Source organism: Acomys russatus, chromosome 22 (assembly GCF_903995435.1).
Source record: "Acomys russatus chromosome 22, mAcoRus1.1, whole genome shotgun sequence".
Taxonomy (NCBI): Eukaryota; Metazoa; Chordata; class Mammalia; order Rodentia; family Muridae; genus Acomys; species Acomys russatus.
In genome coordinates, this window is record NC_067158.1 from 27,794,476 (window position 1) to 27,818,939 (window position 24,464).

The 24,464-nt window shown below is 52.2% G+C and overlaps 2 protein-coding genes across 2 annotated transcripts in view; one reads left to right on the top strand and one right to left on the bottom strand.

Moving 5' to 3' along the window:
• Nucleotides 1-24,464, bottom strand: part of Sorcs2 (sortilin related VPS10 domain containing receptor 2) — a 344,463-nt gene that overhangs the window by 178,725 nt on the left and 141,274 nt on the right. The window lies entirely within an intron of this gene.
• Psapl1 (prosaposin like 1) lies at nt 20,388-22,495 on the top strand. Its single transcript, XM_051164703.1, has one exon. The coding sequence runs from the start codon at nt 20,442-20,444 to the stop codon at nt 22,014-22,016; it is 1,575 nt and encodes a 524-aa protein (XP_051020660.1). The 5' UTR covers nt 20,388-20,441; the 3' UTR covers nt 22,017-22,495.

Here is a 24,464-nt window from a genome sequence, read left to right on the forward strand (position 1 = left end):
CTCTTGTGACAGGCTCCCAGGGGACCACTGGCTGTGCCTGTATCTTCCGGCAGACATGGGGTAGGGGGAAGGGTGCAATGCCAGGCAGTTCTGTGGTAGGAAGGAGCTGAGTGCTTTGTAGGAATCTCAAGTCTCCACTGAGACCAGGGGTACTGTGCAGACAGGGGCCCCACTGCAACCTGACATTGTTGGAATCTCTGGGTGGGCTTAAGGCTCATTCATATGAGATCTTTTCAGGAGACAGTGTAAAGCCAGGACTGGGGAGAAGTGTGTGACTCACCAGTCTTGAGGCTGGAGGAGTGTGACGGAACACAGGTCTGAAAGCTGAGTGGGTCTTATTCAGTGGATCTAACACATCACTTCCCACTCTCCTGAACCCTCAGCTCAGAATCAGGCTATTCACTGAGGTCTTTCCCAGCAGCGAGCCCTGAGAGCGCCATTGCTGTGAGATTTGCTCCTGAGCTTTGGGCCTACCATGCAGACCCTGGGTCTGACTTGCATTATCGCCATCATCACCACCGCCCCCATCATTCTCTTCATCACTCTCATCAGCAGCATCACTCTCATCAGCAGCATCACTCTCATCAGCAGCATCCCCTTCACCTCCACTGCTACCACCATCATCATCATCCGCTGTCACCACCACTCCATCACTATAATCATCAACACCACCATTATTGTCACCATCATTGCTCTGCATGGAACACTCACTGTCAGATTCCACCCTTCTTATTTACAGGCAACACTCAATATACTGTCCCAACAACTTTTCAAGGGAGTGTTGGTTATTTCCTATCTCATGAATAAGTACATTGTAGTTCAGAGAAGTTGACTGACTTGTCCCAGGTCACACAGCGACTCTGTGGAAGAGCAAGGATTCCAACAGAGACAGCCCTAATATCATAGATGGGGCATTGAATTGGAAAGGTGACGTGCAGCATTCAGGCTCCAGCCCTGGCTGTCAGCGAACAGCCTGAGCTTTCTGCAATCCACTTACCTTACAACCCTGACTTGAGCTGCTGTCCCTGTGGGAGAGGCAGTGCTCAGGAGGACTAAGAACCTCAGCCCATGATGGACACAGATGTTGTGGCATAGCTGTGTGCCCACACTGGTGAATCTACAGATCTAGGGGGGTCAGACCTGGCTCCTGAAGCCAGGAGACTGGGACAGCCATGGGGAAAGCTAGACTTAAAACTAGTCTTGTCCCACTTGCTGTGCTGGGGCCATCTCTGGACCCACAGAACAAACACCCGCATGGTGGGAGGCACCAGGGACAGGCCCCTGATGCCACAGCAGCACGGGACTTAAGAGAATGTGAGGTGAAAGCCTCTACTTCAACAGTTGAGATCACAAGCTGGTGCTCTGTCCCCAGAGCATAGTCCTGGGTCCTGAGCTTGGGTCATGGGGTACTCTGGCCCAGACAGCCATGACAGGTCCCATCTAGGTGGGGCAGCTCTAGAGGACTCTCCAAAGAGGGTTCTGGAGTTGGACAGCATTGACCTTTCTGTTCTTTAGAGGCCTTATCTGAGGGTGGAGGAGCCCGAGTTGTGTTCTTGAGACATGGCCAAAGGACACAGCTGGGGACTCACCAGCCCCTGCAGCTGAGAACCATGCTTCAATATGACTGCATCTACCAGGTCTGCAGAAAGCACGCTAATGTCATTTCAAGTGCATGGCTGCTGCAAGGAGCTCGTTGCATTACCCTCTGTGAGTGGGACTGCGTACGCCTTCTCCCCTTTCAGTGTTTCCCGTATGTTCTACAGTGAAGATGTATGTTTATAGATGAACAAAATACAAACTTGAGAAGCACTTGCTCGTCTCGAGCACAGGGCCCCTGGGATGGCAGCTGCATTGAAATCAGCGGAAATGAGAAAACTCTAGCTCTGAGCTCCCTGAGGATGCTGCCATTCTACCCTCAGTCAGGATGGCAGAGGGAAGTCTGCGTGCTGGTGCCTGGGGAGACGTCACACCTTTCCCTGGCATCCTGGGGAAGCCAGAATGCCGCCAACTTTACACTGTGCAAGGGAAGGCAAGACTGGCATCACTCTGCTGCTTAAAAAGAGAGAAATGCTGGGTGAATAGAGTGACTGAGCTTAGAAGGTAAATACTGACATCCTGGTGATGGAAAGGCTACGAGTGGAAGAAAAGCCAAGTTCTACCTTTGGCCTTGCCCTGACACGAAGACACCCAAGCCCATTTACCAGGCCTCAGAGACCATAGTTGGGGTCCCATGGACCTGACACACAGCGAGAAGCTAATGACGGCCACTTCCCTGGTACTGACCCAGGGCTGTGTGCCTTTCTCACTCTGTTTCTATAGAGAGTGAGTGGCATGGTCAGACCTGACCGGGAACACTGGTCCATCATGTGCCTGGCTCTCAGCCAGAAGTAAAGCTGCAGGTAAGGCTGGGCCACTGCCATCCCCCTGCCTCCTGCTTCCCTGTCCCAGGCTAGCCCACTGGCTAGCCTCTCTGTCTCTCTGCTTTTGCTTAGCTTTTAACCTCTCTCCAACCCCAGAGAACATGGCCAGAGTACAATTTTGGGTACTCCTAAGAAAATGACACCCCACAGAGTGTGCACCTCACTCCAGGGTAGCCCACACCACCCATCATACTGCTGGATTACCAATCCACCTACATGACCCTCCTCTGACTCAAATACTCCAATGGCTCCTTTGAGCTAAGACTCAAGCCACCTTGAGCCCTACCACCCCAAATCAATGGGTATGCCCACCATCTTTCCAAACAGCCCCAGTCCCTCAGAACATAAGTGTTTTGGTTGTATCTTCTCGAATAGGGTGCATTTCCTTCTAGGGAACATCCCAAGATGATTGTCATGAAGTTCCCACCCATCCCAGCCCACAGAGGCGTCTCCGACTTCCTCAGCCGTGATGACTTCTCCATGGAGATTGGTCACCTTACAGAATTCTGATGCCAGCAGACAGTGAAGCTGTCTGCATCCATTTTTCTCATCTAGTCTGAAAAGTTCCAAACTGGGCAAACTTTTCCAGTTCACTGTGTCATCCCCGGTTCACTGAAACTCCCATGCGTCATTGATAAATGAGTTAACATTGGCTCAAAAACACTAAATAAGACACTAGACCCTCAGCCATGGCCCCATCCAGGCTCCCAGGTCTCCTGGGGGTGGGGATGCCTGCTGGAAGGTACTTCCTGCCTGTCTCCAGGCTTCCAGCGCAGCATGACTCCCCACGCTGCAGATTTCATGGCAGGCTGGTGAGCACGAGGCCCCCACAGAAAGATTAATCAGGCCATTTGTATGCACGCAGCGGCACTCCAGGGCAGTGAATGAGAACGAGAGCGTCTCCCCAGATCTGCCAAACTTTCCTTCTCACCATTTCTCAATTCAAGAAGCACAAATCACTGGCCTCGTTCCCCAAAGTTAAACAACAAATTGCTTTGCCAATCTCCAATATGGGGCTCCAGCCGGGTCAAAGTCTAAGTCCAGCCCATGGAGCTCATCCCTGAAACCCTTGGTTCCAAGAGCTCCCCAGAGATCCCAACATACACACACGCGCGCGTGCGCACGCACACACACACACACACACACACACAGGCACACATGCATGCACATAACTCACACAGGAAGCACCTACTGTGTGTTGGTGCCTCTTCTGTCAATCCCTGCTCAAAATATGTGATTTGAGCTCTAAAAGCCAAGTAACTGGTCCCTTGCCCAACATCATCTGCAGCCTACATCCTGCACTCAAATCTCTATTCCTCCCACAAGCCTATTTCCTTTGAATGACCAGGCTGTATGGTCCTTCCTAATGACTAAGGGACCAGGGCTTTGAAGCCCATGTTCCTACAGTCTTTCATTCAGAAAGATGCTCAGCCGTGATGTCAAGACTGAGTCATGAGGCTTCCTTGGCCAGCTGCTTGGCCACTATCTCTCAGTCCTGGGACATGTTTTGCCAATGATTCGGTTTCCTTATCTGTTTACTGGGTCACTGTCCCATTGCTATCCTGTAAGAACCACAGACCAACCCCAGGCACGGTGGTGTACACCTTTAATCCCAGCCCTTGGGAGGCAGAGGCAGGAGGATCACTGTGAGTTCGAGGCCAGCCTGATCTACAAAGTGAGTCCAGGACAGCCAAGGCTACACAGAGAAACCCTGTCTCAAAAAAAAATCAACAAACCAACCAACCAAACAAGAGAATAACAGACCAAAGGCTAGCACTCTCAGCCCCATACCACTCGGCAACACCCATCTTTCAATAATGATGCTTATCTTCTGCCCATTCTGTATAGGAAGAGGTCCTGGAACGCAGGACATTCACTCAGGACATCTCTGAGGGGTTGTCATGAAGATGGTGTGATGGGCAGTTAGACCCAGTGAGTGCCCACCACATGCACTAATGACCCATTCTACTCAACGGCTGCTCCAGGCAGACACAGGCATCCACCATGGCCTTTAACCACTGAGTGCCCCTCCATACCAGATCTGACACTGGATACAAAGTCTCCAAGACTCACAAGAAGTAGGTCTGAGAAGGTGGCAAAAGCAGGCGTATGGGTTTCAGGGACCTCTATGGTGCATAGGAAGACAGGATGTCAGAGTGTTGTTGCCAGCCCACTGCCCTCCAGGAAGAACGTAAGACAAAGGCTGGCATTCTTAGCCCTATACTCAACCACTGAAGCCAGACTCTATGTTACAACAGCTTTTGGCCCATTCTACAGGGGAAGAAACTGAGGCCAAAGAATCATGGCCCAGGCTGAATGTAGGCTTGCCATTGGCTGCTCCATCCCCCGCCCCCCGCCCCCACCTGCGATGGCTGTTTTGCATTGGTGGCCTGGCTGGACATCCAGAGTGTGAATTCAGAGAGGTTTAACTGAGGAGAGTCCAACTCTGAATGTGGGTGTGGGTGGTACCTTTCCACAGGCTGACATCCTATACTGAACAAAAAGGAGGAAGCGTGCTAAGCACCAGCCTTCATCTCCCTCTCTGTCTCTTGACTGCTGACACAGGGTGACGAGCTGTGTCACACTCCTGCCACCATGCCTTTGGACTGTATGTAGGCTCAAACTGTAGAGTCAAATCAACCCTTTTGTCCTCGTTGCTTGTTAGGCATCTGACCACAGCAAAGAGAGAAGTCTGATGACGTCCTTCCATCTTAGTTCCTGGAGCCCAGAGGGTGCAGAGACAGATGCAAACGCTCTCCATGGGTGCCCCTGGCATCTGTTTGTGTTCTCCCCCTCCTAGAAAGCTAACTTTTATTCCCCCGAGCCATGTACCTGGATGGGTGAGTATGCTGGGAGCCCATCAGATTCCAGCTGTGTCCAACTGTCACAAGAGACAGGAAAAAGAAGGCAGGCAGAGCAGCACTCCCAGAGGTTTCTCTGTTGTCCTGCGTGTGGGGAGCTCAGCCAGAACACATGGGCATGGTGCTCGATGCTGAGGCTATCAAAGTGTTCCTGGGTCCCATGGGTGAAGTCACAACACAGACTCAGAGGCACTGGACCTAAGCACCCTGCCTGGGGGTTGGGGGTCAGGGCTGAACCCTTGGGGGATGGCCACCAGCCATGAGAACAGAGGACAGGCACCATGCCCTGGGTGTGCTCCACAGCATCCCCAGCAAGGCCACAGTACGCAGTTACACTAGCATCCCATTTCCTCTTCCATCTCACCCTGTCACGACCATTCCTACTTTGAGACACCATGGCAGCCCCTAAGTTCCTGGAATATTGATCAGAGCCATTCAACATTTCTCCTGCTAATCATATAGCATTTGCAGTCATCACAAAGAGAAGGGTCTCTGTGACCAGTCTGGCAGCCTGGAAGTCAGCTGTGCTTTTGGCCACTACGAGGGGATGGGGGTGGGTCTGCATGAAGGAGCTGGAATGGAAGGAGCTGGCTGTGGCGGAGGGGGTCAGTGGCTTCCTGGTCCTCCCCCAGGGACTCCTCCCTAGCCCTTTTCACATTCTGATAGGAAGCAAGTCCCTCTTGAAGGGAGGGTAAACTCGAGGCAGTAATTATTTTATTAAGACTGGGAAACGATGAATAATTCAATTTGGGGAGAGAATGGTGCCACTGATTGAATGTTGCTTCCTTGAGCCTGACATCGCCTCTCGCTAATTTCCTTTGACATTTCTGGCAGGGCATCCTGAGGATGGTCCTGGAATACTTGAGATGTGCCTTCATCTTGGGCATTTCTGACCCCTTCAGGCTGGAGGAGGGAGAGGGGGGAGATCAAAGCCCTCGATGACAACGAGGTGCCTTCGCCAGCTTGCAACATGAAAAATTCAAACCTCAGGCTTGGCCGTGTGTGTTAAACACGCTGTTGTGGGGGTCGGAAGGCCACTGCAAGTTCATAACAGAGCCGCAGAAGCATATGTGAAAATACGAAGAGTTTCCTGGGTGACTATGGAAAACTGATCTCACGTTCCTGCCAGGATTAGGGAAGGCAGTGTGTTACCAGCTCTGAATTTCCAAGTCCCAGTGTACACAAGGCACCATCTAACTGCTCTACAGATGAAAGGCCGGCAAGCCCACAACTCCTCCCACAATGCTGGACACCACAAGAGGCCTGAGGTTGTGCATGGGAAGAGGTACCAGGGAGCCTCCCAAGCATCTTTCCACATATTAGAAGCATAGCAGGATCGTGGCCACTAATAGGGGAAATGTCATGTGTCACTGCAAGTCTTTCAGATACCTAGGCTTCAGATGGAATCCCAAGATTGTGAGGGGGATGGCACTCTCATGTCTGGACATCAGATGTTTACTCCCAAGGGTACACTGGTCACCAATAGGATGTGTTCCCATAAATCTTGTCCCTTATGTTGGGGCTGGGGACTAGCATGAGCACTGTGAGTCCCACCGAGTCCCTCTTCACAGTGGCTTAGCTTGGAGTCTGACCAGCACGGGACAAGTGAAGCACGGACTGGGTTGGAAATCATCTAAGTGCAGTTCACTCGTTTCCTTGCTGTGTCAGTCAGCTCTGGGTTTCTCTAAGAGGTGCCTGGTGAGCAGCTTATAGAGAGAAAAGGGTTGTGTAGCTCAGGTTTGGAGGCATTGGTCCACGATCCTGGCTTCACTTCAAGGCCTCTCAAGGGAGTAGAGAATGCCTCATGGTGGGAACAGGTGCCACAGTGAAGCAATTTACTGCTTGTTACAACAAAGAGATGAGGAAGAAGGGCTAGAAGCCCTTTCAGGGGTCCCCCTGACCCGAGGTCTTTCACTGGTCTCTGACACCTCCCACTGACTCATGGTTGAGAACCCAATCTTTAACATAGCCTGAACAGGGTTGCCAAGATCCCAGATATAGTCCCAGACAGCAGTGTCTATAAGGCCATCTCCATGATGCTGGTCAGCCACAGAGGCTACAGGTACCAGTCAGCCTGTGCCGTGATGGACTCACCCAAGTCTAGATGCAGGAGGACTTCCCTGAGTTTGAGGCTATACTAGACTGCGGGGATAGTACTAGGCCATTCAGGGCTGTGTAAGAAAGATGACTGAATAAATAAGTAATAAATAAATAAATAGAATTATAGGTGTTTGTCCAGTTTCTGCTTCCCCTGACAGCCTTTCTTGGGGAGCTAGCTAGGAGGCATGGAGGCTTTTGGTCCAGGTCGGGAGCAGTGGCTTGGTGAAGCCACCAGGAAGGTTACAGATTCCTGGAAACCTGAATGACACAGGCTTTAGAGCATGTCACATGACCAATCCCCTATGGCCTTCTGGACTGCACAGGAAGAGGACATGGAGATGGCTGTAGCATGGAGCTAGGCCATCCACAGCCAGCTGTGGAAGGTCACTACAGACACTTTTGGGTCCATGGACCCCAGGGCATAGCAGTCATCATGCCCCATATGACCATATCCTTCCCCAAGGACATGCATGCCCACATGAACACTGGCCATTGCCTCCAAGAAGTGGGGACAGGCAAGGGGAGGGGACAGGTAAAGGAGGGGGCAGGCCTGCTTTACAGGTAGAGGCAGAGACTGAGCCTCTGGCAGCTGGCCCCAGTTCACCTTGTGAATAGGAGGTTAACTGTACCTAGTTGCCCTGAGCTTCTGAAGGGGGCGGAGCCAGGGAAGGAGAGAAGAGACAGAGGAAGGAGGTAAAAAGGGAAGACGAGAGGAGGAAATCTCCCTGGTGTTACACAAGGGTGACCAGGTAGCCCAGGACTCAGAGGAGGAAGCCCTATGTGGGGCTCAGATGCTCCAGGAAGGTCTCTGAGATGCAGTCCCTCAGTAGCTCCACACACTAATGCATCCAGTGTGGGATGACCTGACTGCAACAGCAGAAAGCTGGGGTGTGGAGGACTGGCTCCCTCAGGAAGGAAGCTGTGAGGCCACCTGTGAGCAGGTCCTACAAGCCTGGGCAGCAGAGGGCAGTCTAAACACTTTAGACACAGACCACAGAGGCAGCAGAATTTGAGTACATGGGTCCAGAGACAGAGAGTAACAGTGTAAGGGGTGGGGGTAGACATAGCTGGCTTCGTGCTGTTTCTCTTTCCAAGAATCTACAACACATGTGCGGGAACACACACATCTGTCTAAACTTGGGGGTGGTGGGGTTCCATGTGTTAGTTCAGTCGTCTTTTTTTTTTTTTTTTTTTTTTTTCCGGTTTTTTGAGACAGAGTCTCTCTGTGTTAGCCTTGGCTCTCCTGAACTTGCTTTGTAGACCAGGCTGGCCTCAAACTCACAGAGATCCCCCTGCCTCTGCCTCCCAAATGCTGGGATTAAAGGCATGCACCATCATGCCCCGGCAGTTGAGTGTCTTTCTAATCACGGGATTTTGCTGGCACAACTGCACCTCCCACCTCCAGTCAAAAGCCAACAAGAGCGGGTTCCTGTCCTCAGGCTACTTCAGATGGCCCCTGAGTCTGAAGACCCCGACACTGGGATGTTCATGCTTTGAAGGCCATGTTGCCAATGTGTGAACGGGCTTTTTCATCTACAAAATGGGTCAACAGAGGCAATGCCTCGGGGCTCATCTAGAGCTGAGTGATCTCCAAAAAAAAGAGTGATGAGAAAGCACAGGCTTATGCGAGCTGTATCTTGCCAACATGATGAATAAAGAAGAGGGTGAACCACAGTAAGGTTGGGTCCCATGGCCTGGAGCTTGGTGACGTCCACCCCCAGCTGGGTGCACTGCCCTGCCTGGGACCACCCTTTTGTCAGGCCTCATGGGGACCTCAGAAGGGGCTCTCCAGGCAAAAGCCTCTGTCCTGCACCCTCCCCCACCCCAGGGCTGTCCAGCTGTTTCAGGCTCCCCTGCCAGTCTTCCAAAATAAAAACAGATCTCCTGGGAAGCATAGGAGAGAATGGAATGTTCCTGGCTTTTCTAAAAAGTTCTGTAGGCCCCAGGTGGATGGAACAGCGGAGCTGATCCAGGCCCTCTACCCCATCATCTGATTGCAATTAACTGCATCCCAGGTCCCACAGATGCATTGATGGCCTGGTGGGCCAGGTTTATGGCTCTGTCCCACAGCAACTACAGAGAGCAGGGAGGGATTCTTGGAGGCTGCATGTCACTAAGCTCCTGCCAGTAGACCCTGGGCAGAGGTGACTCTGTCGTCCCTCTGGGTACATTACCCTGGAACCCCAAGCCATGGCTACAGGAGTATAAACTGGGGTGCCTAGCAGACAGAAATCCAAAGTCGGAAAGCAGGCCAGCTAGCTTCAGTCTGAGTTCCTTCTGCCCTGACTAGGTACCCCAGCCATGACTACTGCTGTGGCTCAAAGTCAGATTCTAAGCTTGCCAGAGGGAACCAGGGTTAGGGTAGAAGGCCCTGTCCTTTGCCAGTGATGGATGGGATGGGACTTGGGGTGCGGGAACAACTCCCTCAGGTGGAACACCCACACTGTCTCCTAGGGTCCACAGAGTGACTGAGCTCTTCCCACAGTGATGACTGTCACACCTGTGTTTAGGATGTCTCCTCAGAGGGTCACTTTCTGCTCCCAAACTCAGCACCTTGTCTTAGGACTTTCAGGGGATCCCTCAAATAAGGGATACATGTGGACAGAGTGTCCAATGTGGGTCTATTCAGGGACAGAGATGGTACCCATCATCTCCAGCCGATGAGGAAAGCTCCCTCACCCCTGTGACCGGGGTGTGTCCTCCCCAGCCTGGTTCTACCTCCCAGCTAAACCCTGCATGCCAGGCCAGCACGCCTGTACCAGCCCCAGTGACTTCTTAGTACCCTTGAAGGAAGTCCTTGCTCTTCCAGATCCTGCTGGATGAAGAGCGGAGAGTGTGGTTAGGGCAGTGAGGTTTGGGCTTGCTTCCTTAGGACTAGGCCTGAGGTCATTTGATTGCCCATTGGTGGACCCCGGGCAGAGGGGGATGCTTTCCTTGTCCCCGAGACTGTCCTGGAGATCCAAGGCAACTTGACATACAGAGACCTTGAAGAGATCCCTTTGGGTAGGGTCTTCCTAGGTCTCAGCCTCATCATCACCCAACTACCTGAGTGCTCTACTCTCATCCTGGGCTAGAACATGCACTTGCCTTGCAACCTGCACAAGCAATCTTGAAGCATCCTTTGGTGGTCTCAGGGATCATTTGCTGTGACAGCCAGAGGAGGCTCTTAAAAAGAAGGCTAAAGACGAGGCTGCAGCCATGGGTAGCAGAGAACGGAGATGCTGCCGGGGTTGGAGGCCCTCTGTACACTGGAGCCCATTGCTTGCCTCAGCCTGGCTCCCTGCATCATATCCTCCCTATACCACCTGAAAGGGTGGAGCCACAGGCAGCCATACATCTCACCTCATGGGCAGCATGCAGGGGAGTTTGGATGCAGAAGCTCAGAAAGAACACCTTGGAAGAGCAGTGGGAGAGCTCTGAACGAATGGGGCATCCATAACAGCAAGCATCAGGGCTGTTCCCAAAGCTGGGGCAGATGCCCCCTTCCCAACATCCCTGGGCACTGTGTCACCTTGATCAGGGACACTCAGTTTCAGAATGAGGGGATTGGCCAACTCCTCGTGTGGGAGCTGCGTGTGGACTTTGGCTGACCCAGGAGAAGGCACAGGCTCTAAAGGAAGGCAGGGGACATAGGGCTAGCAGGAGGCTGAGATTAGCATGGCCCGTGGTGGGCCAGCCTTGCCCAGTAGTTTGGATGCTCAGGGTAATCTCCGCTGTCCCTTCTCTGCCTCTGCTCTCCATCCATCCACTCCTCAATCTGCTACCCACTCTCACTTCCTGTAAGGGAAATATAGCTGCACACCAAAACACAGAGGGGAGGATGAAAGAAGAGAAGGAAAGCAAGACAGAGAAAGAGAGGGAGGGAAAGAGGAAAGGGCAAACAGAGGGCACAAGAGAAAGACAAGAAGGAAAGAGCTGTGAGGCAGGCTTTGGCTCTTGGTCTAGGAGTGTGCTCCAGGCACCTGGCAAGCCAGTCTCACCCCTTGCCCTGCCCTAGGCCAGGGTGGAAGTTTAAATGGGCCATCTCGCCCATCCAGGGTGCTGTGCTTCCCAGGGAATTAAAACCTCAGGATTTCAAGGTGTGACCATGATTAAAAGGTATGTGAGAAGAGTAAGGCACATGTGAGAGGCTGGCTGAGGTCACATTCCAACTGAGAGAAAGGCTCCCAGTACCCCTGGCCCACTGCCTCTCTTGTTTCTGTCTCCCAGATAGTTTTATAGCAAGGCCAAGGTGCCCAGTCATGCTGTTCACAGACCTCTTCAAGGCCAATACACGCACTCCACTTCCTTACCCCTCTATATTACAGCCTCATGTTTCTCCTGGGCTCCCAGCCATCTCTGGCTCCTCCCCACATCACCCCTAGACATCCCTGACCTCAGATCCCAACTGTCAACAGAGACTGAGATCCCACACTTGTTCCTGGACCAGCTCCCTGCTGAGGCCTTACAACAAGGGGGCGGGGGTGGGATCCAGGCTGTTGTCCACATCATGCTGGTGTCCTGTCCTCACTTCCTGCCCTAGCCATTGTGCTTCTTCTGTGGCGGGGGGAAAGCTACCCTATGGTGCAAACCTGTGCTTACCCCTCCTTCCTTTCCACTGCCCACAGCATGGCACCATTCTCTGTGCTCCCCCATCCTCCTCCACACCACACCCTGAGCAGACACCTGCTCTCCCTTGGGTGATGCAATGACACCCAGGACAGGTGTGCCTGCCTAGGTTCCTCCTCCTCACTGTTTTCTCCATAGCGCGGGTTAAACGCTTGGTGCTGTCTCAAATGCTTTCTCTCCTGTCCCAAATTTAAACCGTCAATCAGCAAATCCAACTGCCAGCAGATTTGGAATTCAAGGTCACCACCCAGTCCCACTGCTTGCTGGCTTTTCCAGCTGCCACCCTTGCCTGGAGCTGATCCCCACAAATGTCTTCTCAGATCATATCGCTGCTCTGCTCTCTGCAATGTCCTCCCCCCACCTCACTTCCCTCAAAGGTTCAACCAGAGTCCTTGGTATGTTGTCCTTTTAATTCTAGTTCCCCCTGCTCCTTCCCCCACGCACTCTGCTTCCTTGCCATGCCTGCATCACCTGCCTCAGGACTTTTGTACATGCCAGCCTCCCTGCTTAGTACATAATCAGATTTCCTCCTGGCTTTCTCCCACGCCTTCTCCGGAGTCCTCACCCAAAAACTGCCAAGTCACCAAGGCCATTTCCGACCATACACGGGACTCTCCCGATCCCCTTGCAAAGTGTAGGATTGCTCTCTGCTCCCTTCCCACTCGCCTCCCCCCACCCACTATCACACTTACTAGGTTTGTTGCTTAATTTTCACTCCTTTCCCCTGGAGTAAAGTCTCAGGAGCTTGGATTGCCATCTATCTAGTTAACTCAAGTATCCACAGCACCCAGAATAGCACTCGGTGCAGCATCGATACCCAGTAAATAACAGCTGAATGCACACAGTAGAACAGCCAAACCCCACAAGGCCCAGCTTCAGCTCTAAGGCCTGCATGGGAAGAGGAACCCTGCCCACTGGCCCAGCTCCTCCCTCCACCTGGGAGATGCTGACCTACTTATCCTGGGGGAGATCTTTCTGTCTCCCCCAGTTCTTAGGGGCAAGGTGGGCCTGAAGGCTCCTCAGATCTGAGAGATCTGGAGCTGCCCAGAGGTAGCCTCTAAACACTGCAGAAGTCTGTGGGCATGCTGGGAGGACTAGAGCTCCGAGGAAGACAGCATGGCTAGTACATAAGGGTAATTAATCAGTATAATTAGTATTGAGAACCTGGGCTTGTCCCATCCACATGGAAGGACAGAGAGAGAGACAGACAGACAGACAGACACACACACACACACACACACAGACATATAAGGGCTTGGGCTCTAGCCACCATGGGGCCTGAAAGTCCTCCAGGTCCTAAGTCAGGGGCTGCTATAACCCCTACACTTTAACAGTCATGACGGCCTTCTGGGTATTCAGAGTCTATGTGTGGCTCACAGGGTTACCAATAGCAGAGGCTCAGGCCTGAAGTCTCTTTGTCTGAGTCTTGGCTTTTTGGGCCTGTACAGCCTAGGGAGCCACAGCACCAAATGTTCAGGAGGACCTGCAGGCAAAGAAGAGGTTTCTAAACACCCAGGCACTGTGATCCCGGGGGTGGGTGGGGGTGGGTCTCAGCAACTTACAGGCCTCTGAACAAGCTTTCTACCACAGTGCCTTGTCCCCAGGCTTCCCGGAACCAGGAACAATCCAAGTCATAGCGCATGATTAGGAGCAAGGTAAACCAGAGCCCAGAACACAGCTGTCATGGGTTGATGTATGGCCCCAGAGTCCCCAGAGTATGCTGAACTACACCCCCTGGCATCTGTGGCATGATCTCTTTGGACCTCAGGTCTTCACAGAAGAACATAGCTGAGGTTATTCTCCACGGGGACTCTAAATCTATGACTGGGCTTTTTTGAGAAGGGGTAAACAAACATAGGAATAAAGATGAAAGCCTGTTTCTGACAGGGGCCAAGATGGGTGGCCAGTCACAAGTTCAGCCAACATCTACAGAGGTCCCCGCAAGAGCCTGGACAGGTCCGAATCTGGCCTTGGAACTGGGAGGATGAGCTGTTCTTTTCTTAACCAAACCATACTTGCCTTCAGGTTGCAGTAACCAGTCAGGCAGCTGCAGGAACCCCGGTACCTTCCTTCTAGGCGGGTTCCAGCCTCTGTTCTGTGGTTGGTAAGCCAGGAGGGGTGCAGAATCCAAGATCTCTTAGCCTGGTGGTTCCAGTGGAGGGGTCAGAAGCCAGAACCAACTTGACCTCTCAGCATGCTTCCCTTACCCGTTATCCCTCAAGACCCAAGGGACCTATGGGGGAGGGGCAAGGATCCTGTATGCCGACCATCTCTGAGTTGGTAGACAGTAAGTAAGGCTCTGTAGAAACACAGGTCCAGCTCTGCCTGGGCTGAGAAATAATGAGACTCCAACTGACTTGCTCACTAAAGGCTCTCAAAGGCCAGGATCCCTCTGTTCCATTCAGTCTGCCCTTTGCTTGCCCAACTCCACCCCCAGGTTCCTTGTCCTCCCCAACCCCACCTCACCACATCCCACAGGCTAAGTCATGGATGGGCACTTGCAAAGGAAATCAGACTGTGGTCTCAGCCTCCCCTGACCCCCTACCTGGTGCTCTCTTCCAGACACCCTATCCTCCAGAGACATGCTAAAGAGTTTCACCCCTGCATTTGACTCCTCTGAGTCAGACTGACAGCTTGATGGTGAGCCAGCCTCTCTGTCCCCTCCTTGCTGCTATATAAACAGCATGTGACCCCCCACCCAGTCCCACATCCTTACTACAGAACATATAGTGTCCCTCCTGAAGGCTTTCTCCAGGAAGTCCTATCTACACTGACCCCACATGGCCTCCTGCCATGTCCCCACTTTCACCCTGCTTAGCAGGGCAGATCCTGTTGTGTTTGCTCATCAGTACTCTGAGTCCAAGCATGCCGTCCATGCTTCCTCCATCTTCCTCCCACTTGAAGCCCGGCTCACAGGGGACTGCAAAATACATGTGAAATAAGTGACTGGTGAATCTCTCCCTCCTGGCCCACCCATGGCTGGACAGTGGTGATCGAATCTTGGGAAGGGGACAGGAGAGTCACCCAGACAGACCCAGGAAGAACAGAAGTAAGCAGAGAGACAGCAGAGTACCACATTGCACGACAGAGGTACAGTGGGGCAGGGGGACCATGTGGTCTGGGACCCACATTCTGGAAGAAGATAGGCTGCACTAGGCAGGTAGCAGCAGCATCTACCCCCAGAGCAGAGTGGGAGTGCCAGGTGACCAAGCTGTACAGGCCTTCTCCCTCCTTACCTCACTGCATGGAGGCCAATGGTGATGACACCAAGGCAGTGAGAGGCTGAAGAGCACACAGAGTGTGAGAGTCAGTGCATCTTGCCACATATGTAGCCACACTTAGCTTAGCTTGTGCTAGGATGCTCTTTACTCATCAAATGACAAGAAAGTTCCCACCTCCTCCCACGGAGATGAAGCAGTCAAGCCCCCTTCTGCTTCCTCCCTGGCCCAGCATCCAGGTCAGGGAATCATCCACAACATGGTCCCCAGCCACCTGCCTACATGCATCCACAACCAAACGAGAAAAGTCTTTACTTGGGAACAAATGCTGCTCTAATAGCTCTGGGATTTCTAAAACCCTCAACAACAGCAACAGAGTGTTAAACTGCAGGGGGTAAGTGAGCATTTGTTCATCATCTCTGAAGGGCTGAAATCAGAGACACAAGAAGTGACAGGCACCAGCAGTGATGGGCGGTGACAGCAAGTGCAGCCATTTCAGAACAGCTCAGGAGGGCTGGCACTCCGCAGAGAGGAGCCTTGGCACACACCCTATAGAAACCTGCAAGGCCCACATCCTGCTACCAAGAATGCTCAGAGTGCCAGGGGACCAGCAACCCCACGCCTGAAGTCAGAAATGTCAGCCCACAGTGGATACACAGATTACGATAGGACCACACTGTGGGCATGACCCTGCAAGGGAACTAACTGCGGACAGTGGTGAAGGCAGCACAGACAGATATTATAATGTGGAGGGAAGAACATAGTGGTATGTTTGACTGCATGGACATAGCACTGGAAATGAGTCCATGGTAGGAAACATTGACAAAGCTGAGCAACTGATGCAAGCAAGGCTTGTGCATCCTGACTTACAGAGGCATGTGTGTTGGCTGGCATTCAATGACCTGCCCACTTAAGATGTGTGCACTTCCTGTGTATAAATTCCTCTTCAGAAGAATAAAGCCCACCGTCAACAGATACAGAATCCTAGTTAGTAGGCTTTGCGTTTCACGGTGGAGTGGGCTAGTGCTTCTGCAACTAAATTTTAAAATGTATTTGGATTCAGAAATGAGAGTGAATAGATACATTAAAAATAATAAGAGCTAGGCTTCTTACGGTTAGGCAAGGGAGGACAGCTGGATTGCAGTCTGCTGCATGGAAGTAGGTATATGAGCAAATGGGCTCAAAAATGGGTGCATGTGCAGGTGGATGGATGAATGGATAGATGGGTGGGTGGATGAATGGATGGGTGGATGGAAGGAGGGAGGGATGGACAAATGGATAGATGGATAGGTGAGTGGATGGATGGATGGATAGATGGATAGGTGGATGGATGGATGGTTGGATGGATGGATGGATGGATGGTTGGATGGATGGATGGATGGATGGATGGATGGTTGGATGGATGGATGGATGGATGGATGGATGGATGGATGGATGGATGGATGAACACATGAGTGTTTGAGTGAGTAGATGGGATGATACATGGATAGAAGGGTTGGTGTATTAGGTGGATGGATGGATGGATGGAGATATAGGAGGATGGATGGATATGTCACATGCGTTTACATGCACACAAGCACTTACTACTTTATGATCTCTGGTTCCACAAGCACATATTTCCCCCTCCACCTTCATCCTTTTTCCTCACCAATAAGAAGTAGACTGTTGTTATTTTGTGTCATTGGGGGATGGAAATGACAGTGGCAAAGCAGGCTTACCTGGATTCCAGATACGGGTTCTAAACATTTTCCTTGGAGGAAAAGCAGAATTTAGGGCTGGCTGAGGAAAGAAAAAACCAAACTGAGCCTGGATTGGTGTCATGGTTAGATATGAGGGGCTCAAGTGAACATGAGGACAAGTGGAAGAGGCACAGGACAGCTCCATGTGCAGCACATGTCAAGACTGGAGCCACTTGGGCATCAAACCAACCAGCAATGGCAGTGGATTAATACTCACAAACAATAGTTCAAAAATCACAATAAACCAGGTTTATGGACAGCAAAAATAAAATCAAAAGCCACAAGTCTTTCTTTCAAGGAAAAAAGAAAAGATGGAGAAAGCAGAAGGGTTGAGGAGAGGGGAGGAAGCTTTTCCTGTACATAAAAACAACCAGTTTCAAGTGCCTCTAGGTCTGATGTCCTGAGAGGACCCAGAGCCATGCAAAAGGATGCCACTCTAGGACCTTGCTGGACCAGTCAAGAAGTATCACCTTGCCTGACAAGGTAACCAACCTATGCCCCAGTGTGACAAAAGACAAGGCCAGGCTACTAGGGCTCCAGGCAGACGTGAGCAAGGCAGCGTGTGAAGTGCGTGCATTATGTGACTAGGGTAGGCCTGGGAGATAAGCTGCCTGAACAGGCCATCTCTGGCACCTGGAACGCCTGGACTTGGGTGTAGGGTGGATAACAGTACCGTGTCAACACTGCAGCTCTTGGTTTTGATAAATGCACTGCGGTCATGAGAGAGAATGCCCTCATTCTTAGGAATGATACACGGAAGAAATGGGCAAAAGGACACAATGCCTTCGCCCACAGCCTCCCACAGCAGTTGTGACACACTGCATGCAATTATCTATGCGCATGGACAGACAGGCATATAGCTAGCAGACAGATGATAGATGGGACAGATAGATGGATGGATGAGTGGATGTTTAGAAAAGACATACTGAAAACTGGATGAGCAAATGGATAGACAGATGGTACATGTGTGGATAACTGGATGGACAAATAGATACATAATTGGATGGATGGATGGATGGATGGATGGATGGATGGATGGATGGAAAATGGATAGGTGACTGGATGAATATATGAATGGACAAGTAAATAAACAGGTAAACAGAGAATTGGCTAAATGGATAGAAGGATGGATGGATAGATGAATGGACAAGTGAATCAGAAGACAGATAATTGGATAGATGGATGAATGGACAGATGTATGTATGCATGCATGTATGTATGTATGTATGATGTATGTATGTATGCATGAATGTATCTGTGTAGAAAAATGGGTGTATGGGTAGATGACAGATGAATAGAAAGATAATTAGGCAGATGAATGGATAGATGGACAGATGGATAGATGAGTGGATAGGTGGGCAGATGGATGTGTGGGTAGATGGATGGATGGATGGATGGATGGATGCATGGATGGATAAGAAGAAAATAAGGTGTAGACAGAATAAACAAATGTTACCAGTATTCCTGGGAAGGCATGGACATTCTCTGAACTATTTTTGCCACTGTCTTCTAAATCAGAGAGTGTATTAAAACCAAATATAACAGAGTCCTTAAGCCTAGAGTATTTCCTGAGTCCACACTTACACTAGTGAGGTGATTTGGGTTGGTGTCCTTGACAGCCTGTGGATAGTGCTGCCCACCAGAGACCCTGAAGTACTGGGACTTTCAGCTATTCCTCACCCATGACTCTGGGCAAGGGGCAGTGCTCTTAAATGAGACTTTCCGATTCTTGGCTGGAGAACCCAGAGATGGGCTGGAGGACTACATTCCCAGATAGAGCACAGAGATTCCATGCCCCACCCTTCTCTTGTTGTTGGCACCTTCTCCTGGTGATTCCTGAGCTGGGTCCTGAAGGATACACTGGTCATCACCAGCACAGAGCCTTCCTGGGTTCTGTGAACCTCCCTGAGAGCAACTGAGCTTGAAGAGGCCTATAAGAACTCCCAATATGGAGCTGGAGAGATGGCTCAGAGGTTAAGAGTACTGTCTACTCTTCCAAAGGTCCTGAGTTCAATTCCCAGCAACCACATGGTGGCTCACAATCATCTGTAATGAGATCTGGTGCCCTCTTCTGGTATGCATGCATGCATGCAAAAACACTGTGTATATATGAAAAATTAATTAATTAAAAAAAAAAAGAACTCCCACTACAGAGACGCAGGTGGAGAGGACTTAGCCAGTGTATAGTCTGAACCCCTAAGGCAGGATCTCATGGACCCTCGGGGGGTTGGCATCAAAACTGAGTCAAATGGCAGGTCACACATTTGGCAAACAGAGTTGATTGTAGGCTTGGAAAAAAAAATGCCTGAGCATCAAAAACAAAGTGAGTAGGTGTTCCATAAACAGCAACCGGGTAAGGTGCTGGGGGTGAGTCAGCCGGGCCTGCCCAGGCAGCTCTAGATAAGAGCACTTTGTCTTGAGCCCCACCTCTGTGTACAGCTGGTCCTGCAGCTAAGAGAACCCAACCTCCTCACTTCACCAAGCCTGTTTCCTCCCCTGGCCCAAAGGAAGGAGAGCACTGGGCAGTCATTTAAAGGGCCCAGGGAACCTCATTCCACATTCTCTCTGTAGCCCAGCCCCCTAGAAAGAGGGCAACAGGAGGCACCATCTGCATTCTTTGCAAAGCTGTTGCAAAGGTAGCTGGGATACCTGCCCCACATAACTGGGAAGTGGATTCCCCTGGTCACCCAGAGCCCAAGAGTCTGAGGCACAGATACCCATGTGTGGGACTCACACTGCTAAGGCATGCAGGGTTTCCACAGAGCCTCCGGGGTCCCTGCTCTGACCACTCCTCTGGGAGAGGTGAGCTGTATGTCAACTGTAACATATGAGTCTGGCTCCAGAATCCTCCACAGAATCAACAGGATGAGGCTCTGGTCACCTGTGTGTTTGCCTGGCGCCAACGCTCTTGCCTAATGTCTATTTCCAAAACTACAGAAGATAACAAATGACCTAACAGCGAAACAGAACCCTTTTGTATATGCAAGCCTCAGCAAACATCATGTGCATCTGCCAGGGAACAGCATGGCATGTGGCCTCTTCTATAGACGTCTCCAGAGGGAAAGGCTCTGCGTGCCAGCAGCCTTCACACAGGCATTGTGGGGTCAACAGTCCACTCAGCCCCTGAACAGTAGGCCTTAGGATCAGAGCCTGTATCAGGCACATAGCCATGAGGACCAGTTAGAAATAAGTCACCCTATATATTCAGTTCTTCCAACTCTGGTGTGACACAGAATAGAAAGCTTCATTCCCAAAGAAGCTAGACTTTGAAAATAGTCATTATTCTGGGATGGGGGAGAAGGAGGTATTCCCTAAAGGTGGAAAGGCCAAGAGGGTAGAAGCTAGAGAGGATGGTGCCAGCACCCAGGCAGGTGGAGCTCTGAGTCAGGCTGAGGAGGAGCAGGAGGCGGGCACCTTGCTGAGCAGGCCAGACAGGCCAGCAAGTTTTATAGCAACAGCCAAACAGAGGCAGCAGCCAGTGGAACTACAGGCATTATGCTGTGTGCTCTGATTCTCTTGTCTGGTCTCCTTGGGGCCACCATGGCCAGCCCCATCTCGGGCCCCCAGGAGTGTGCCAAGGGCTCAGGAGTATGGTGTCAGGACCTACAGGCAGCTACAAGGTGTCAGGCCGTGAGGTACTGCCAGAATGCTGTCTGGAACAAGCCCACATCCAGGTCCCTGGCCTGCGGTGTGTGCCAGGATGTGGCTGCCGCTGCTGGTAATGGGATGAATCCAGATGCTACAGAGTCGGACATTTTGGCAACAGTAATGAAGACCTGTGAGTGGCTTCCGAGCCAGGAGTCTTCAGCTAAGTGTAAGTGGATGGTGGACAACTACAGCTCAGATGTCCTGGGAATGCTCAGCAGAACCTCAGGCACTGCCCTGGCTCCGGTATGTACTGCACTCACCCTCTGTGAGACACTACAGAGGCACCTAGGCACAGCCACTTCTGAGAGTTCGCTAACTCCAGAGGACGCAACTGAGGTGATAGCTCCATTCTTATCCAATGGGGCCCTGAGTTTCCACCCACCACAGATGCCCGGGGGTGCCGTGTGCCATGACTGTGTCCAGCTGATCTCCCGGCTCCAGGACACCCTAGAGTCTAACTTGACCTTGGCAGAGGTAACTGTCCAGAATCAGTGTGAGTCCCTAGGGCCTGGCCTGGCTGACCTCTGCAAGAACTACCTCCACCAGCAATTTGTCCCTGCTAAGCAAGCGCTGCAGGCTCTGCCCCCACAGGAGGTCTGCAGGAAGGGGGGCTTCTGTGAGGAACAGAGAGAGCCTGCCCACCGGCTGGCTCAAGTGGCCGCTGTGGACGGAGTCCCCTCTCTGGAGCTGGAATTGCCGCGGAAGAATGAGATGCAGATGCAGTTGGGCCTGACCTGTGATGTGTGTTTGAATGTAATCCAGGAGATGGACAAGTGGCTCAAGACCAACAGCACAGAAGCTCTCATCACCCACACCCTGGAGCGAGTGTGCTCCATAATGCCCAGTTCTCTGGTCCAGCAGTGCGTCACCCTGGTGGACTCCTACAGCCCCAGCTTGGTGGAGCTCGTGAGCAGAGTCACCCCAGAGAAAGTGTGCGACACCATCGGGCTGTGTCGTAGCAAAAGGCAGGCAAGGTCCATCTCCAAGGCTGAGGCAACCACACCATCCCTGCTGATGGATGAGGAAAACCAGGGCACCTTCTGCCAGGGATGCAAAAGGCTGCTGGACGTGTCTTCCCAGAATCTGGACCGCAAGAGCACCAAGCGGGACATCCTGAATGCCTTCAAAGGTGGCTGCCGAATCCTGCCATTGCCTTACCTGCTGCAGTGCCACCGTTTCGTCGCGGAGTATGAACCCGTGCTCCTAGACAGCCTCAGGTTCATGATGGACCCCACAGACCTGTGCAAGAAGATGGGGGCCTGTCACGGCCCCAAGGATCCACTGATAGGCACGGATCAGTGCGTCATGGGCCCCAGCTTTTGGTGCAAGAGCCAAGAGGCTGCCGAGATGTGTGATGCCTTGGAGCACTGCCAGCGCCTTGTGTGGAAAAAGCCAGGCAACAAAAACAACAAGCAGCCATGACTGTGTCCAACAGAACCCAAAGCCTGCCAGGGCTGACCCCCACCCACCTGCAGGCTTCGGCCTCGCAAGAGGACCCTATGAGGTGGGTACTATCCTGTCCTCATGTCATAGATGGAAAAAAACTGAGGCTCTGATTAGGGAATTGCAGCAGAGCAGAGCTGACATCCAAAGCCATGCTCTCCTGATGCTGGGCAGCTTTCTCTCTGTCTCTGCCCTTATCAAAGTCTTTTACAAGCAGAAGGTCCCCCTCCACCCCTGCCACAAGCAGGAAGTCCTCCTCACCCCTGCCCCAGTAAGCCACCCTCTCCTGCCATGCTGTGATGCTGATGGCCTGGAGAAATCTGTCAGTGGCCTCCCATGCAGGGTGAGCACCCAGCTCTGAGCCAAAGCAATTGCAGGAGGGTCAGGTAGGTAAGGGTAGGGTAGAGGGGACTGTCATTAGTCAGGCCAGTGGTCCTTATCAATAGTGATGGGTGGAGGTTGGGTGTTCTCAAGCTGGGATCTCTCAGCTGGATCCCAGTGGTTCAGCTGGGACATGAGTGGCTCTGGACTTCTCTGGGGGAGGGGCGGCCGGGTCATTGGCCACCATCCACAAGAGACATTTATAGGACTCCTGTCCATATCTTGTCCCACCAAGAGGATTCTGTCTTCTCACACAGACTCCAGGCACCCTTGTGCTAAGCATTCTGAGGTGTACTTAAAATCAGGAGAATAAGCCCCATTGGGTGAGCCCTGGGGAAGGCCCTGAGGGGTGTAGAATGGCTGTAACAGGAGCAGCAGCTAGAGCTCCACCATAGTGAGCAGGCCCTTTATCGGCTGAGCCTCAGTTTTCTAATCTGTAGACTGGGAGGATCGTGCCTGCCTCATAGGGACGTTGAGACAATTCTTGCAGATAGCCTCAAGTTCCTTCACTTAGAGGCTGGCACCCACTGACCTACCAGGATCAGGAAAACCTTTCTTGGGAGTCGATAGGGTCTCTGGGGGAGTCTGACCAAGCAAGTGTTATATAAATCATGATGCTTTCTGCAAATGATGTCTGCTGTTCTTATTCTGAGGGAAAAAGCATGGCCTCTGGGGCTGCAAAATCTCCCCCCACCCCGCAGCCTCCCATGGCAGTTCCTCCAGTGGGAAGCTTCCCTTGGCGGAACCAGCCTGTCTTAGGTACCCGTGGCCTACCTTTCGTGTGTGCCCCCCTCAGTGACAACCTGTGGGAGTTATGTCTGCCTAGGCCTCAAGTCCAGCATAAGATCTGCATGCAGTACACGCTCAAACATCTGTGACATGTGCCCCTGAGTTCCTGTGCAGAGTTCAGCATTGCCTAGGTGGGGGGTGAGACTGGCTTGGCCTAGTTGGCCAGCAGTGTGAGTGGGTGCTCTCTCCCGAGGGCCACACCTGGGTTCTTAGGCAACTGTTTTGAGATGGGCCATCATCCAGGGACATGGATGCAATTAGCCAGAATTTCCTGAGTCCTGCCTGTGTGCTGGCACTGTCAGCTGAACAGGCCTGGGCCCACACCAGTCAGCCCCGAGCAAGATGGGGAAAGAGTGAGGTACAAACTGCCCACTGTGACCCATGCACACACAGATGGGGCCTTGTGGATCAAGCTATACGTCAGGCCCCACAGCACAGCTTGAGGTCATTAGAGTCACCACTTGAAGCCCAAATATCTCCCCAGGAGCTCTGAGCGGAGTGGAGGCCCCTCCTTTGTCCTAGCAGTGAGCCCAAGGGACACTTGCTAACACTTGTATGTGACGTGCCACAGCTTTCCTGCCCTGACATATCCATAGAGACATCACCAGCTATATAAGTCTGGCCTACCAGAGGCCAGGAGGTGGTAAGTGCCATGTCTTCTGTCTGCAAACCCATTCCACTGCCTCCAACCCAGAGCTACAGTGGCAACAGGCAGAGTGGGGCCTCTCCTTATCCCTTAAACCCCCAGGCCTGGAACCAGCTGCTTCCTCAGACCCCTGATCGAATATGTCCCCATATAGCCATGGTCCATAGAACACACCTGACAAGAGCCCCACAGGCCCACTGCCCACTGTGGCTGGCAGGGCACAGGTTCCCCATGCCCAGTCACAAGGACTCCACTTGACCCACACTCTCGAATATTTACCCATCCTGCACCTTGTGGCTGATGGCAGTGGGCCAAGAAGAGGGGTGGGCACTAGGGGTCACAGCAGAAACTTCCATCAGACCCATGAATTCACCCAGTGGCTAGGAATGGCAGCTCAGCAGAGGGACAAGGACCGACAGGACAGCCTTGGACGCTGCTTGCTTCACAAGGCACCTTGAGAGAGCAGCTGTCCTCAGCATACCAACGGGTGGGACAGATTCTGCCTATGAGTGGGGGAAGCAGGACGCGAAGTACACGATGGAGAGAGGAGGGGGCACCACATGGCCTGCTTAAGATGGGAGCAGGGGCTCTGTCAGGCTGCTCAGGTAGAC